This window comes from Lycorma delicatula, chromosome 8 (genome assembly GCF_047948215.1).
Source record: "Lycorma delicatula isolate Av1 chromosome 8, ASM4794821v1, whole genome shotgun sequence".
Taxonomy (NCBI): Eukaryota; Metazoa; Arthropoda; class Insecta; order Hemiptera; family Fulgoridae; genus Lycorma; species Lycorma delicatula.
In genome coordinates this window covers 141,984,657-142,000,528 of record NC_134462.1, presented here as the reverse complement: position 1 = coordinate 142,000,528, position 15,872 = coordinate 141,984,657, and the positions used below count along the sequence as shown (strand labels likewise).

The 15,872-nt window shown below is 31.0% G+C and overlaps 1 protein-coding gene across 2 annotated transcripts in view; it reads left to right on the top strand.

Moving 5' to 3' along the window:
- Nucleotides 1-15,872, top strand: part of LOC142328849 (uncharacterized) — a 39,514-nt gene that overhangs the window by 21,925 nt on the left and 1,717 nt on the right. Inside the window, exons 2-3 of one of the 2 annotated variants that reach the window (XM_075372948.1) lie at nt 7,913-8,052; nt 14,348-14,669. In XM_075372948.1, the coding sequence (XP_075229063.1) occupies nt 7,913-8,052; nt 14,348-14,669 (462 nt within the window). The remainder of the gene's footprint in view (nt 1-7,912; nt 8,053-14,347; nt 14,670-15,872) is intronic. The other variant, XM_075372949.1, reaches the window with a different exon arrangement.

Genomic DNA, 15,872 nt, shown 5'->3' with positions numbered 1-15,872 from the left:
TTGTTTATTTGGATATTGTATCCAAAATAGATAACAAGTGATGTTTGAAAAAAATATTTAAGAAACCTGCTATTATCGGCGACAAAAAAATCTGATTACTTCACACAGCACAAACATTTAGCTTTCTTATGCGTATTACATCACCGATACATTTACTCTTGTCGGCCGACTGCTACGTTGATGAACTCGTTACGATAAAACATCTGGCAAAGATTAACGGTTACTTTTCCGCACTTTTAAACAACACGCTACCCAAAATACGGAACAAAATCAAAAATACAATTGATGACAGAAGATAAATAGCATTTACATAACATCGAACCGACAATCGCATGAAAAAAAAAACATTTTTCAGGAAAGCAGGTTATTACTGTGTTATTATCAAAATGACGAACAAATACACATGATCACGGGAAAAGCTAATCGTACACAAACTGATAAACAAAACAGCCTAGCGATGTAAAAAAGTAAATTGCTGAGAGCGCATTAAATACTTCATTAGATGGACAAACGTTAATGCACAGACACAAAAACTATATACAGGCATTACGTGCAGCAAGATCGATCTTTGCAAATCACCTAATCACATCAGCCATGCAACCACTTTACGACAGGCGCCAATATGTAGCGGCACGGATAACTCCACTGAAAAACGAACTACATAATTAGGTCAAGAAGTACAATTTTTACATACTTTTGAATTAACAAGTACGTTAACTTTTAATTTTGTTTTTTTTTACGGCTCTCTAGTCTGACTTGGACCTTGGACTCCTTCACAACTTGTCTCCGATCATTTTTAATCTGTCAACTCCTTTTTTTTCATTGTATTTTCTATTTCTTCGTTATATCTTAACCTCCAGTTTTCATCCTCATTGATAGGACGATATATTCTCTCGTTATTTTTCTTTCAAAGATTAGCAGCAAATTTGTCTGCTGCATTCAGCATCTACGCTTCGCTACAGTAAGTTACCATCAGTCTTATTAATGGTTTGTACATCTTCATTTTAGTATTACGGGAGACCGTTTTAGATTTTAAACACTTCATATTAGTTAAACATCCTTCATTACTCTAATTTTTTAACTTCTTGGACACTATTATCTTGGAGTAGTTCTGCGTCAAGATATGTAAAATACTGTACCCGCTCAAAAGTACAGCCGTTGATCTATACTTCACTATTCTGTCATCTCATCCGTGTTCCTGCAATCCTCTTCTCATTCACCTACAGGCCGACATCTCTTCTCTCATCCTCCAATATTTGAAAAGTCTCTTGCAGCTCGTATTCTTGATTACCAACTCTATGTCATTAGCATATGTATTCATCTTTTTCTGTTTAGCTTTGGAACCGCCTTAAGGTATTACTTCAGAGGATGAATAAGGATGATATGTAGGGACGAAAATGTTGTGTAATCTTGTATAGTCTCAGGTCAACCGTTCCTAAGATGTGTGGTTAACTGAAACCCAACCACCGGCAAATAACACCGGTATCCACTATCTAGTATTCAAATCTGTATAAAAGTAACCGTCTTTGCTAGGATTTCAACCTCAGAACTCAACTGTACTCATCTGGATCGTTCTAAATGTAGTAATATTTCATCCGGTATCAAGATTCTCTATTATCTTGTATAAAATCAAGTCGAGGAGGAAGAAACAACAGTATGTCTTCCCTGTCTAATACAGTAATCCATATTATACTTCTTATTCACCTTACCTCTGAGCGATACTAACCTTCTAGGGCATTCAGGACTTTCATCCTATTTATTTAATCAAATGCCTGCTTAAAGTGTACAAGCTGATGTACAATACCGTATTCGAAATACTTTTACATTGTCTGTCGCAGAGCAAAGATCTGATCGGTCGTAGCAGGGATTATTTTATAACAGTATCTAGAAAAGTAATTCTCTTTGTTATAGTCTTTATCACCGTTACTAACGATTTTACGTTTCATAATATACTTACGAGTATATTAGTAGAACGATTTTGTTGTACATCAGATCCAATATTTGTATGCAAGTGTACTAATAGCTTGTTACTACTCTAGATTGTCAAGCTAGGATATATCGTTGATTAGAACCCGACAGAATACTAGGCTCAGAAATACAGTGTCCCACGAAGAAACAGAGAAGCTTTCTGGACATGTTCTACTGGTGAAAATAACGATGAAAAAAGTTCATTTAAACGTATGTCTGAAAACGCTTTGTTTTGTAGTTACGGATAGCGAAAGATTTCGCCTGGATTTCAGCTATGACTATTTTTAGAATCGAAGATTCTGTTCTCGTAAAAGCGGCTTCATCAGTAAATAAAGAAGTTTAACCGCTGGGGTTAATCTGTTGGCTGCAAATTTTGAACCTTCTGACAGAAGGTTTCTAACCTGCGCCAAACCTAATCGGCACCGTCGTGCAAATGTCTGAGTACTTTTATTCAGGGGTTCAAATGGCTTACGGTTAACGCTTGAAATTAAGTTTTATCGGCGTAAAAATAATATGAAAAATAAAAATAAAATTACATTTTATCTTTAATTTTTTTAAACGTGTATACATTTTGTGCTTTGTTAAAACTTACACTGAAACACATTTATAGGAGAATTATACATATATTTATATTATAAAAAAATAACATTGCAAGCGTAGCGAAATAATGCACTAAACACATCTAATACCAAATATACCGCTTAACACTACCTTCTTTCGAAACATATTAATTTACATATGTAATAGTTAAATATTTCAAAAATATATAGCTAAAGAGAAATGTTTAGAAATGCGGATAAATGTGTGTAATAACATTTTATTTTAATTATTTATTAACGTTAAATTATATTAACACATTAAATCTATCTTCACATAAAATGTGTTCGGTCGCGTTAACAAAGCGTATAACAAATATAATAAACAAACAAACTGAAACAATTTCAACATTCGGTAGGAATTAAATTATAGAAATTGAACATTTTGGGTTTTGTTTTTAGCAAATTGATTTATATGTAAATCCATATCTAATTTTTGTAAAATGTCACTTTCAATAGAAATAATTACAAGATTTGCCAGTCTCTCTTGACCCGTAGTAGATTTCAGGTGATTTTTAATTTATTTCAGTTTTGAAAATGATTTTTTTGCTGTAGCTAAACGATATTTTTTGCTGAAACCGGGATCGATAATAAAACGAGTAAAGCAATATAAATGTTAGGAAAACAGCGACTAAAATTTTTAACAACGATAGAATTTTTTTTTCCTAAAGATGTGGCTTCATTTTTGTGGTATTTATCGAATTTTTTCCGGTTATTTCATAGAGGGCATTAAAAACCTCTCCTTATTGAAATTTTAACGGGGTTATTGCATCTATCTGGCTCGACCACTTCGTATCTGAGAAAGGTTTTAATGTTAAACTTGAAACAGACCAGCGATTAGTTGAAGCGGAAAAAATTGTAAAGCCCTTGAACAGTCGAAAAAACTTTGTACCGAATAAATTGTTGGCAGCGACTTAAATATTGAATATACACAGCTAAAATACTGTTTTATAAATTTTGTATTTTTTAATGATTTTCAGCGATTAGCGTTTTTGTTTTTAAAAAGAAAGTTTATTACAGAAAGAATAACATGACTTTCTGTTGACGTTGACAACATGCCCGCAGACATTATTACACTCGGCTTCAGACGCTTTATAAAATTCCTCTTCGGCTAACTTAAGAAAGTCCGATACGTTAAAAGTTGTATTTCTTTAAGCTACTTGCCCTTCTATTTGACTCCAAATCATTTCAACGGCATTTAAGTCAGGTTGATAAGATGGAAACCGTACAACTGTGCGACCGTAATTTTCAAAAATATCATCTGCAGTCTTTTTCATAGCAGGAGAACAGTTAATTCGTTGTTCAGCTAACCGCTTTATCATACTCGGAGGCGATCTTGAAGCTCCGAGCGCACACAGATATGATCACTGGGAACCACAATGGATAAGGTCTCTGTGAAAAAACCTACATAAGTGTACTTAATTTCATTAAGATATCGCACAACATATTATTTCACTATAGTTGTGCAAGTAAGAAATTAATAAAACGGCTCCGGTATTTTATTTAACGTATGTAATTTTTCTGCATTAGAAGTCCGCAGTGTCCACGGGTTTCCACTGCTATGTTACAATACACCTGTATCTTGTCAGATTTTACCATTTCTAACACTGTCAGTCATGGATAGAACTATTTCTACGTTATAAGTTCTATTTTTGAGCAGTCGCTTTAGAAATGTTATCACCGGACAGAAAAATTATTGTACGCGCATGAAAAATTAATATCGAAGTAGAAAACAGAAAAATTAATTCTTAAAAATGTATAATATAAATACATAAGGTCAAACTGAGAACTTCCTTCTTTTTGAAGTCGTTTCAAAATAATGAAATATTATTACTTTTTGTTAAGAGAAGAATGACTGACCGATTTAATTCTGTGTCCTTTTGAAGATATACTTTTTTTACTTTACAATATTTTTTTTTTTCAATTTCATTTCACAGATACAGATATACTGTTTCATGTAATCGGATGTTTGTGAAAATCTATTTATTTACTCATATATAAACGTTCAATTTATTATTTGGGCAGAATTGAATGTCAAACGTTTTTGCTAATAGGGGAAGGTAGTATTATACCGCTTCCATTATATTTCATCTGTTTATCTGCCAAAAAAAGTTTTAACAAATAAAAAAAAAAAGAAGAAATTATACTAAGTACGAACACCTAAAAGCATTACTCTTAAATCCTTAAGTTTAGGTTTACAGAAATGTAATTTTAATCGATTCTTTCAACAGTTGTTTAGATTTAGTTTTGCTAAATTTAAATGTTCATTAAAATAGTCACAACGATTAACACAGTTCTCATTGCGCCTGAAGGAAGATCTTACATGCATCTCTTTCATGTAGAATATTTGTTTGTTATTCCATCGTACAATAAAATTTCTCCATAATAATTTTGCCGTGTAATAATAAATATTACAATTATTTTGATAACGCTTATCATCAACGACGACAATTCACCGTACATTTTATGAATAGGAAAAAAATTAAATCGCTCAGCATTTTTTCACTTCCACTCAAATCAGTTAAATATATGATTAAACTGCTATTTAGACTTTGAACAGATAATAAAAAATTCTCTACGTGAAACTTTAGTTTTACGTGTGAGTATTCATATAAATTTGTTAAGATATTGAATATTTTCTACGTAACATTACAAAGTTAAAATTATAATAACTTTGACATTTTCTTTAAAATATAAGTATTTTCTAAATATAATATTTGTTTTTTTATAAACACAGACAAATTTATCGATACCACATTTGTTTGATTATTTTGTTATTAGATGATTCAGGTAATTTAATGAAAAACCGATTTAAATTAATTAAAAAACATAAAAGGACATTTATAAAAAAAACGAAAAAAGAAATATAACAAGCAGTAGCATCTTTGAAATTCAAAGTTATGAAGTAAGGATGAAGATGATATAATAAGGCTGTGGTAGTAAAATACAAATACAGAATAAATTTTGAGCAAAGTGTTGGCAGCCTAAATGGATGTAAGTTTTAATGATTACTCCCCTCCCTAAAACATATACATCTTCATAATATAATTCACTGTCTACATTAGGCACATTCTGTACTTTTACAGCGTTTAATCGGCAAATAAATAATAAAATAAATTAAATACAAATCGGGAATAAATTATACTGTATTAAGATAAAAACCTTTGACTTTTATTTGTTGCATAAATGATTTAATTGTTTAAAGGAAATGACTTCTTATGTCAAAAAGTACACATATGTATTGTATACTGAGAAATAAAGTCTTGTTACACCAAATTTTCTGTTAAAGCCTTTTCAAACATTAAAGATGAGTGTAAGATAATGAAAAGAGTCATCATTTTTACCTTCCAGTAATTGTTTAAAACAGACTATAAGATTGTTTTAATGACATAAATCAATTGAAATCTACAAATGTATTTTATGTAACGACGCTTTATAACAATTTTTGTGAATTTTCGGGAGCTAAATATTTTCTAGTTAAACATTTGTGTGAAATACAAATGTTTTAAACATTCACATTCCACTTTCACTCAAAATTAGGTTATCCTCATGTTCAACAACTTTGAAAATCAAACGCTAAAACACATTTTTCAATGAAACTTCATTATGAACGCTCATGAGAAAACGTAAAAAATGAACTAGCATTTGGTCGCAAAAAAATCAATATATTGTAAGAGAATCAAAAAGATTAGAAACTACATGTCCTCGCTTCTCAAAAAATGAAGCGAGTGCTGTGAAATGTGAAAAACAGATGAAACATGAGACGGGATGGCCTGTGGTTTTTCTTATTGGCATTTGCTTTACTAAGAATCTGAACGAATTAGTAATGTAGTCGATATATATTATTTTCTTTTTTTTTATTTAAAAAAAATTTCTCCTACCGATTTCCAGGCATAGTTGCATGTTAAACATCTGAGGTAAAACAGCTGTGGCTAGAAAATTTTCTCTGAAAGTAAAATTTATTTTTCTGCCGTTCCCTGTGATGACAGAAGGAAGGGGCTTCTACTTGTAGGGCTGAAAATAGCTTGAATTTTGGAAAGGTTGTTGGGATGCTGATACCTTTGACTCGGTAAATAAATTGCCGAGTTGAAAAAACTGAGCCTAAAGAATAACAGGAAACCGGTCTTCATTGTCCCTTGTAAAACCGGAATAGAATTCTCCTTATTCTTCTAAAGGTTTACGATTTTTGTAAACGGTTTGCATCACGTTTCAGGTTATCTAGAACTGTTATATACACGCAATGAAACTAAAATTATTTGAATCGAATAAATTTTTAATTACCTTAATTATAATTAAAGTAAATAATCTTTCTTCTTATTATTATAATAGCACTGTGAAGTAAGATTTTTATTTTTAAAATATATCTGTTATATTCTCCATTTGTCAGAAAGACTAATACGCAAACCTTTGTACGTAAGACATAGGAAACAAGTAATTGAGAATCATACGTGAAATGTATGATTAATAGTTTATCTTTCTGTACATATATTAGATTGCAAGGGTTTCAGTTTCCCACTTTGTATTCTAAATACCATATGATTTTTACTTATTTAGTTCAAAGTAGCAAGCTTTAAAAGGGTGAAGCGTACTTATTTAAAAATAAATAAATGTATTAGAATAAAAAATTAACCGTCAATTATTATTCAAACAATGACAGATGCAATAACCCGATAAGAATTACCTTACATTAAGTTCAAACCTTTTCTGAGAATGGAAATCATTCTTCAAAAGAATGTAACAGATAAAGTACCAAATTTATATAGTCCTTGTTTTTAAGTAACAGTCCTATTTTTTCCACCGTCTATTTAGATTTGAAAACTACTGTAAATAATTCACATATAATGATTTGCAATCCAATTTTTTATTCTATTTCTCTTTTGTTATTTAATTAAAGCGTAACCGAGTAAACCACACATCTCAGGAACGGTCAACATGAGACTGTACAAGACACACTTCATTCTCATTCATCCTCTGAAGTAATACCTTACGGTAGTTCCGGAGGCTAAACAGAAAAAAACCGAGTAAAGAACATTCGTGTATTAAATACTTCAATAAATTACAATCATCCCCAAAATACAATTTAAAACAAGTTACTTACCGATATGAAAGAAAAGATTTACAAATTATGTACATCACCGACTGCGAAGAGTTGTTAAAAATTGCCACATTCAACCAGAAAACAGCTTTTTTACTTTATTTTTTGGATCTTTCATTAACATATTGCTCGCTATCGCTTGAACACTTAATTTGTCAGCTATTTTTGATTTCAATTACCGCACTAGCTGTTAAATCTATATTTTGTATTATTTTAGTCACCGGGCATTGATTAAATAGCTCTCATGTTTCAGAACCAAGTCCTGAACACAGAGTTTGTGAAGCAGAATGTCCAGAAGAACTGTACAACTTGACTCAGCTTGCTGAAGTCTCATTAGCGGCAGCTGCTGCAGCCGGACATGTATTTTCGTCTGACCTACCTTCAGCATCTCTTGTGAGTAGCGTAATCGATGAAATCAAACTTTTTAAATACTGTAAAATAGATTTAATTTTTTTATAACTGCGATGATGAGATGAGACGTAAAGAAAAGTTTTAAGTTAATTTAAAACAAATTTCTGGTCGCTATAGTAAAAATTAAAACATTACGAAAACTATTTATATAACGATTAAAATAGATAATTAAGTTTTTTTTTTACTTATCGACACGGTGGCTTTATTATAGTCGGTAATTAAGTACCGTTAGCAAAACCGCAACCTCTTGTTTCATCCGGACCTCTTTTTCTGAAGATAACTTACATTAATTTGTGATATGTTTAGAATGGACATGTTAATCTGCGTTTAGCGCCGTAAACGTTTTCCACTATTATATCTTTCAAAGGAATTACAGATAAATTATTAAGATTCAAATAAGTCAATCCAAAATCGAAGAGGAAACTAATGTTTTTATTTAACACATAAAACGCTGTACGGTAACCAAAGTTAGCCATCTTATAGAACACTGACCTCTTTATTACACTATAAGTTACGCGTTAAGCTACCTTTCAATACGAGTCACTGTACTGTACTCTGTTTTAGAATAGTTTATCAAGAAATTTCATAATATACAGAAATTTCTTAAAAAAGTTTTTTTTCAAATATTAATGTCAACATTATGTCACCGGTACATACAAAAATATATTTCTACTTTCAGGGTGCCAAGGTACGAGAGTTTTCAAGCTTTCCTACAATCAGCCATTCTTTTTACTTAGTTGCACTTCACGCTCTTTTGTTACAATTTTCTGAAAATTCACTAATTAAAAGAAATTAAAATACCGTTCTTGTTACTTAATATAATGATAAAATTAATTTCATATTAAATTACTTTTGTTAGAAAATTAAACTTTGTAAACTTAAAATTAAAACTAATAAAATTTGCACATCCTCTTTGGAAACAGTGTTTTTATACTATTAGAAAAAAGGAAAATTTTACATACTTTATGTTTCATAACGCACGGTTTTGTTAAATATTTTTGCCGATTGTCGCTAAATATGATCCGTGGATTTAGCGTACTAACAATAACAAAAACGTTTCCGATGAAAGCTTCAAATTCCTGAAAATGTTTAGCTGCTGTTTGAGTTGTGATTTTTTAACGCGGCTCTAACCCCGATGTTTTACTTTTTTATCCCCAAAACACAAATATAATTTTAGATAAATCATTTGCATCAAGAAGTGAAGTATAAATAGTTGGTGCGCTGCACGCAGCCACCCAGTACACCACCATTGGTTCGCGCACTGTGCCGAGCGCACCAACTTTTTTATGAAGAGTAATCTGTTATTTCATCGATCTGTATTGCCATCACAATCAGTAGCACTGCACGTAAGTTTAAAACTAAAATGAATGGCCCAAAGCCCATTCGTATCGGCTTTACTTGTTTTATATTGAATTCATTTTAAGAAAAAGGACAAAATAAATAAGTAATCTAGTCTAATTATGATAATAGCCTAAAGTAATGTATTTAAAAAAAAAATATTTACATAAAACACTATTTGTTTCTACAAGAAAAAATTAAACTAAGTAAAAACTAAACGGAAAAAATAATCAAATAATACAAAATGAATAATAGAGGTAAATAATTTAAACTTTTTTAAATAGAGTTAAATCCAGCAGTTTATATTAAATAAAGGATGTGATTCTTCCGATATAAATTCTTCTTAAATACTTCCGTATTTAAACCAAGGTGTACATTTTTTCCATGCATTTTATGATTACTTGTACAATTTCTGTTGTAAGCAGTTACATATTTTTACTTATTACCCTATTGGAAAGAAAGAAATTCAGAATTAACAATAATAAAACCACCAAAAGTAACGAACGAAAAAATTAAATTTTGTGGGATCCCGCAACATCAATCGGTACAAAATTCCAAAATTACATAAAAAAACAAAAAAAAAAAAAATAAATCTAAAAATTTAGAAACATAAACCCCAATAATCATAAAACTTGAACTATATAACTCAATGCCGACTGGAATGATCAATTTTTTATCGTAAAAATAAATAAATTATCATAATCGTTAGTATTTATCATAATATACGAGTATAATAAATTTATTAACATTCCAGTCGGCATCGAGTTTATATCGTTCAAGTATTGCGGTTTATGTTTCTAAATTTTTATTTATATTTATTTTTTGTTTTTGTTCGATTAATTTTGGAATTTTGTACCAACTGATGTTGCTGGATCCCACAAAAGTCATAAAATGCTAGCCGATTATTGCTGGACATTAATTCGGGATGCGCCTGAGGCTATTTATAAAAGAAAGAAAAGCATCAGCGAAATCATTCTAATACAGGTATGGCCGTGCGAAATTATAAATTTTACACATTTATCCATATTTTCGCTTATTTTTTTTTGAAGCGTAATTTATTTAAAACTAAGGGTGGTATAAAAATTGTATTTACAGATCTGTAATGTACGCAAAAAAAACAATTTAAGAGATGTTATCACACTTAGATAAACATTAAAAAAATTTTTTTTGGTCTATCGATGTTATTCTACCTCGTAAGGGCAAAATTTATATTTGTAACCGGTTTATTAAACGGAATAGTTTAATTATTATTAACTTTTATTTTTACGACTCCAGAAATCTAGTGCATTTTATGAGTAAAAAAAATTTTCAATAATCACTTTAAATTGAATACAGTTCAAAAATGTATTTTATATTTCTGTCAAATAATTAAATAAAATGAATTTTTTAAAAATAGATGTACAATTTTTATTAGAATTTGCTAAGAAAATTAAAAAATAATACGATTCTAAATTATAATTTTCAATTAATATGAAACAGTCAGATGTTTCACCAAATCTATTATTTTAATTTTATTTTACTTCTAATTTTATTTAATTCTAATTTTATTTTGCTAATATTTTTTTCATTTTTTTTTTTATTATCATTGAATTATCTATCGTAAAACGATTTTACAATCACGGGTTAATAATTATTAAATCAATATATTTAATTAAAAAAAAAAAAGGAGATGAAGTCTGATCGAACCGATGTGCCTTCCCTTTAAGATCCAAATATTTCATTAATTAAAATTTTAATTTTAATTTTTGAGGTGCACAACTAGATGTTAAAACAGTGCTAAATCCAAAATTTCAACATCCTACGGCTAAATTGGCAATCCTACGGCTAATGAGTTATGCGAGATACATACGTACGTACAGACATCATGCCGAAACTAGTCAAAATGGAATCAGGGACGGTCACAATGGATATTTCCGTTGAAATATGAAAACCGAAATGTTTCGCGATCGTAATACTTCCTTTACTTCGTACAAGGAAGTAGAAAAAAGTTAAATTAAATAAAAAAGAAGATTAAATCTGAAGACCGAATTTTTCGCGATCACAGTACTTCCTATACTTCGCACAAGGAAGTAAAAACACCTCAAACGACACCATTTTGGAACGGTAGAAAACAAAAAAATAAATTTAACCGACCATCTGAAGGATATTTCGGCTGAGTTCCACCGCTGCTATGAAAAGCGGGAAAATCGTTTGAAGCGTTGCGTGGTTTCCCGAGGAAATTATTTCGAAGGTGATAAAAGTCCATGTATAATTGGATTGTAAATAAAAAGTTTTTCTGAGCCGGTCTCATTACTTTATTTATACACCTCGTACTTTGAACCGATTAAAAATAATTGTTAATCGCTTCGTTAATTTAGAACTCCTTTAATATTATTCTGTTTATCCTTTTTTCTTTAATACTTATGTTCGAAATTAAAATTCACATAAGTAAAATTAAAAAAAAAAAACAATTTTTCTTTGAGCTTCTGGATCGACGTTATTTAGCTCGACAGCAAGCAAATTATAAATTAGATTTAATTTTTTTTTTTAACAAAATAAAATTGAAATGAACGGAAGCCATCGCTCTGGTCGCTGCCGGTGTACCCGTGTACCCACTACATGCATGTATACCTTTTTTTTCCAATAAAAATTATTTTTTGTGACATATGCAGGTAAATCTTTATTTCACATATAATAAAAAAAAACACAACAATTATGTTAAAAAAATATTATTATCTATGAAAATGATGACATTTTAGAATGCCGAGTGTTGATCGTCTGTGCAGCTTTTGTGCATTTTTCGTCATATGACAGGAACCGGTGACCTTTTTCCTTCCTGTTGTATCTTACTCGACCGATGAACCGGTAACTTCTGTAGATATTATTTGACGACCTACGATGCTCTCAATTACAATTTTTGTAGTGTACATGCGCATCACTGGGTGTTGATCATGTGAGCTTCAATCATAAGTTTGGCTAGTTCTTCGCTCAATTGCCCCGTAAAATGACGTCGTTCTGTTGTTTTTTGCGGTTATTTTTTACTATTTTCATAATAAATTCCATATGCCGCGAGTGAACTTACGTCTAGCACGTTGAAGAACATAGCCGTCGACCACCTTAAACATCGACGTTTAGTTGTATACCTTGTTAGCGTTTGGTCCGTAGTGTCAACGCCGGTTTTATATTTATTGTAGTAACTGATGATATCAGGTTTCTTTTTCAAATCTTTACAGCCGTATCCGAATGCATTGTCGATATAAAAATTACAGCTTTATTTTTCTTCGGGACGTAAAAGCGCATCGTCACTATGTCGTGAAAACTAAAAACGGTCGAGTATTGCTCTCGTGACTTATTTGGAGTCGTGACAATAGGTATATATTTTTTATTTTTTTTTATCGTGCCGACAACGGTAAGATTCCACGGTAGCAAGTGTTTTGCAACGGTGAAGTTGTTGAAATGCGGATGTTTCTCCCGCTTCTTCGGTACGCGGATGCAAGTTCCTTTACCGCCATCTGCGGGAGCTCAGGCCACTCGATTTCTCTGAGTTTATCGGTTAATTTTTGTTCCGGTTTGGTTCCAAAGTAATTTTGTATTATAGCAGCAAATATCCTGTTTTAATTTTGAAAGTCAAAAAATCGTTTCCGAATAATCGCGATCTGTTAGATCGAGAATGTACCTTATGCGTGCAAAAGTTAGCCCTCTAGCTGCTAACAAATATCCCGAAATCGGATGATTGTTTGCAAAAATATTATAAGAGCACTCCATTAAGAATAGCGCCCCAGGGGCACCCAGTTTGTTACCGGTTGATGGTGATGATCGGTCTAGCCTCGCACGAGGGGCTCGCCGCATCCCCTCACCACTCTAGCCTCACACGCAGTGCCACAGGAAGCGCATTATTATTAAACAGAATTATTTTTAAATCTATTTAATATTATTTTATTTAACGTAAGTTTAGTTCTATTACTTTTGTAATATTATTCGTTCGATCGATTTGAATCGTTCGGTTCAAACCTAGATAATACGGTTATAGAGGTTCACAGTTCACAGATCATTTATTTCAATTCGTTAAAGTTTGCGCTTCAACCGGCAAATCCCCACTGCTACTGATATATATAAATGTACATATATAGCCTATGACACTCCCGGTAACGTTAGGATTCCGACGCAGGGTCATACGTACATTCATACACCTTAAAACATTACACCCCTTTTCTGGGCAGTCGTGCAAAAATAACGCAGTAAACAAATAAGTTAAACTTACCAAATTAATATCAAGAATCTATTTTGCATCTTCAGTTAGTATTTAACTTTATAATTAAATTAACCTCAATCGTTTTTAAAAATTTAGGAATTGCAGAATTTGTTATAGCTTGACTACTGCTGCCCGATACTGGAACGATCATCCCAGTACTGGGTCTGAATTATTTGAATTTCAAAAATAAAATAATCTTACCGTTTTTAGATATCTATTTTTGGATTTTAATTATATCCGTGAACTACTTTTTAATGTTGTAGCGATATTTTACGGGAGTATTTTAAATAAATAAATAAATGTTACATTAGAGTGCGGAATTTTATTTAAAAAAAGAAAATAAGTAAGATATAAGGTTTTATAAGCGGCGGCTTTGCAGCACGATAAAGCAAATACGATTTATTTTATGCACCGAGGATGAATTTCATTGCAGAAAGAGATTAATTGATAAGAGAGCAGCTGTTCAAAGCTGTCAATAATAAGATCGCAGATTATCATAATCTTTAATAATGAATGATTTCCAAGGGAGAAGAACCGGCTACTATTCCATAAATCTTGACCGAGTAAACGCGGTCAAGTATGCGGTTCCATACTTTTTTCGATCGTTAATGTTCAGACCGATATAGTAAAACGTTAATCTTTCAGTCGAATAGCTTTACCGAAGAAAATTATATTAAAATATAAGCTAATTTATGTTAATTGTTTCAGAGCCAATCACGTTTGACATCATCGCCGTCACTATCATCCACCTCATCATCGTCATGTTCATCACCCTCAAATGATATTCACGAATGTCCGATTTGCGGTAAAAGATACAGCACGAGCAGTAACTTAGCGAGACATCGTCAAACACACAGATCATTAGCAGATAAAAAAGCACGTCGGTGTCCGCATTGCGATAAAGTTTACGTATCGATGCCGGCATTTTCAATGCACGTACGAACCCATAGTCAATCGTGTAAATGTCATTTTTGTGGAAAATGCTTTTCAAGGCCTTGGCTTCTTCAAGGTCATATACGAACACACACAGGTTTGTATTTTATAAGTTTTTTTTTTTTACTTTACTGTATTACGACTGCTTATAAGCGTAATTACACTTTAGACAAGCTAACTAATCGTGATTAATCGCTATAAATTAAACATTAACATGTTAATATTTTCATTTATATCTATTTAAAAGTAACTACACATTTAATTGAATTTGAACCTATGACATGCAACATTATGGAGCAGCTGCAGTTTATGATTTTTGTTCTCTCATTTATATATATATATATATATATGTTCATGTAGATGAAGGAAAGTAATGTATTTTATTATAGTAGTGTTAATATCAGAATGGTATTTATAGCGGACTAATGACTAATCATGTAATTCCATGTCTTGCTGGAAATTACTAATAAGCTTTAAATCTGCAAACAGTGTCTGCAATAACACTGTATTTTCAAGATGTGGTTATTATTATGAAAAAAAAATACTTTGGTATTGAGGAACATAGCATCGTGGAGTTAATTAATCGCTTATTATTATGTATCATTTTATCGCTATATTTTGTGTGTTTTCATTATACTTGTGATTATTACTGACAGTCGTGTGTTGTTATTTATTTAGTCCTTTTGCAGTTACTAGCCTTTTATTTTATTTAGTTAATCGACTATTTCCTGCTGCAGATTTTTTATATATATGTTCTGTTGATTACCTTCGGCTTTTATTTATCAAACTATAAAATGAAAATTAGAGAGTTGTATTCTCTATCTCTCTCTCTCTCTCTCTCTCTCTCTCTCTGTGTGGTTATTTCATTAAAACTATCAAAACTGTTCCAATTTTAATAAATACATCAGGCTTTTCAAGCAAATTAAAAATGTTTGAGCGCACAATATCAATACTGTATCGTTAAATCAATATCTATTAAGTTGCTTTCAATGTTCTACAGTTTATATGGATGTGATGATCTCTACTATACTAGGTACTTGCTATGTTGAAGGTAATGTGTAGCGATAAAAAATTAAATTAATTAATGTGCATGTAAAAAAGTGGACGTATTGAAAAAAAAAAGACTAGTTTGTTATTAAAAATAGTTATTCGCATAATAAATATGCGAAACAGAATTTTTAAAGAAAAATCTTTCAGAGCTTTAATTTACTTTCTTTGTTTGTTAATTAGGTTAATGAACTCGATAAAATTTGAACATAATGCGATGTAATTTGTATATTATAAATTAATTTTTTTTTTA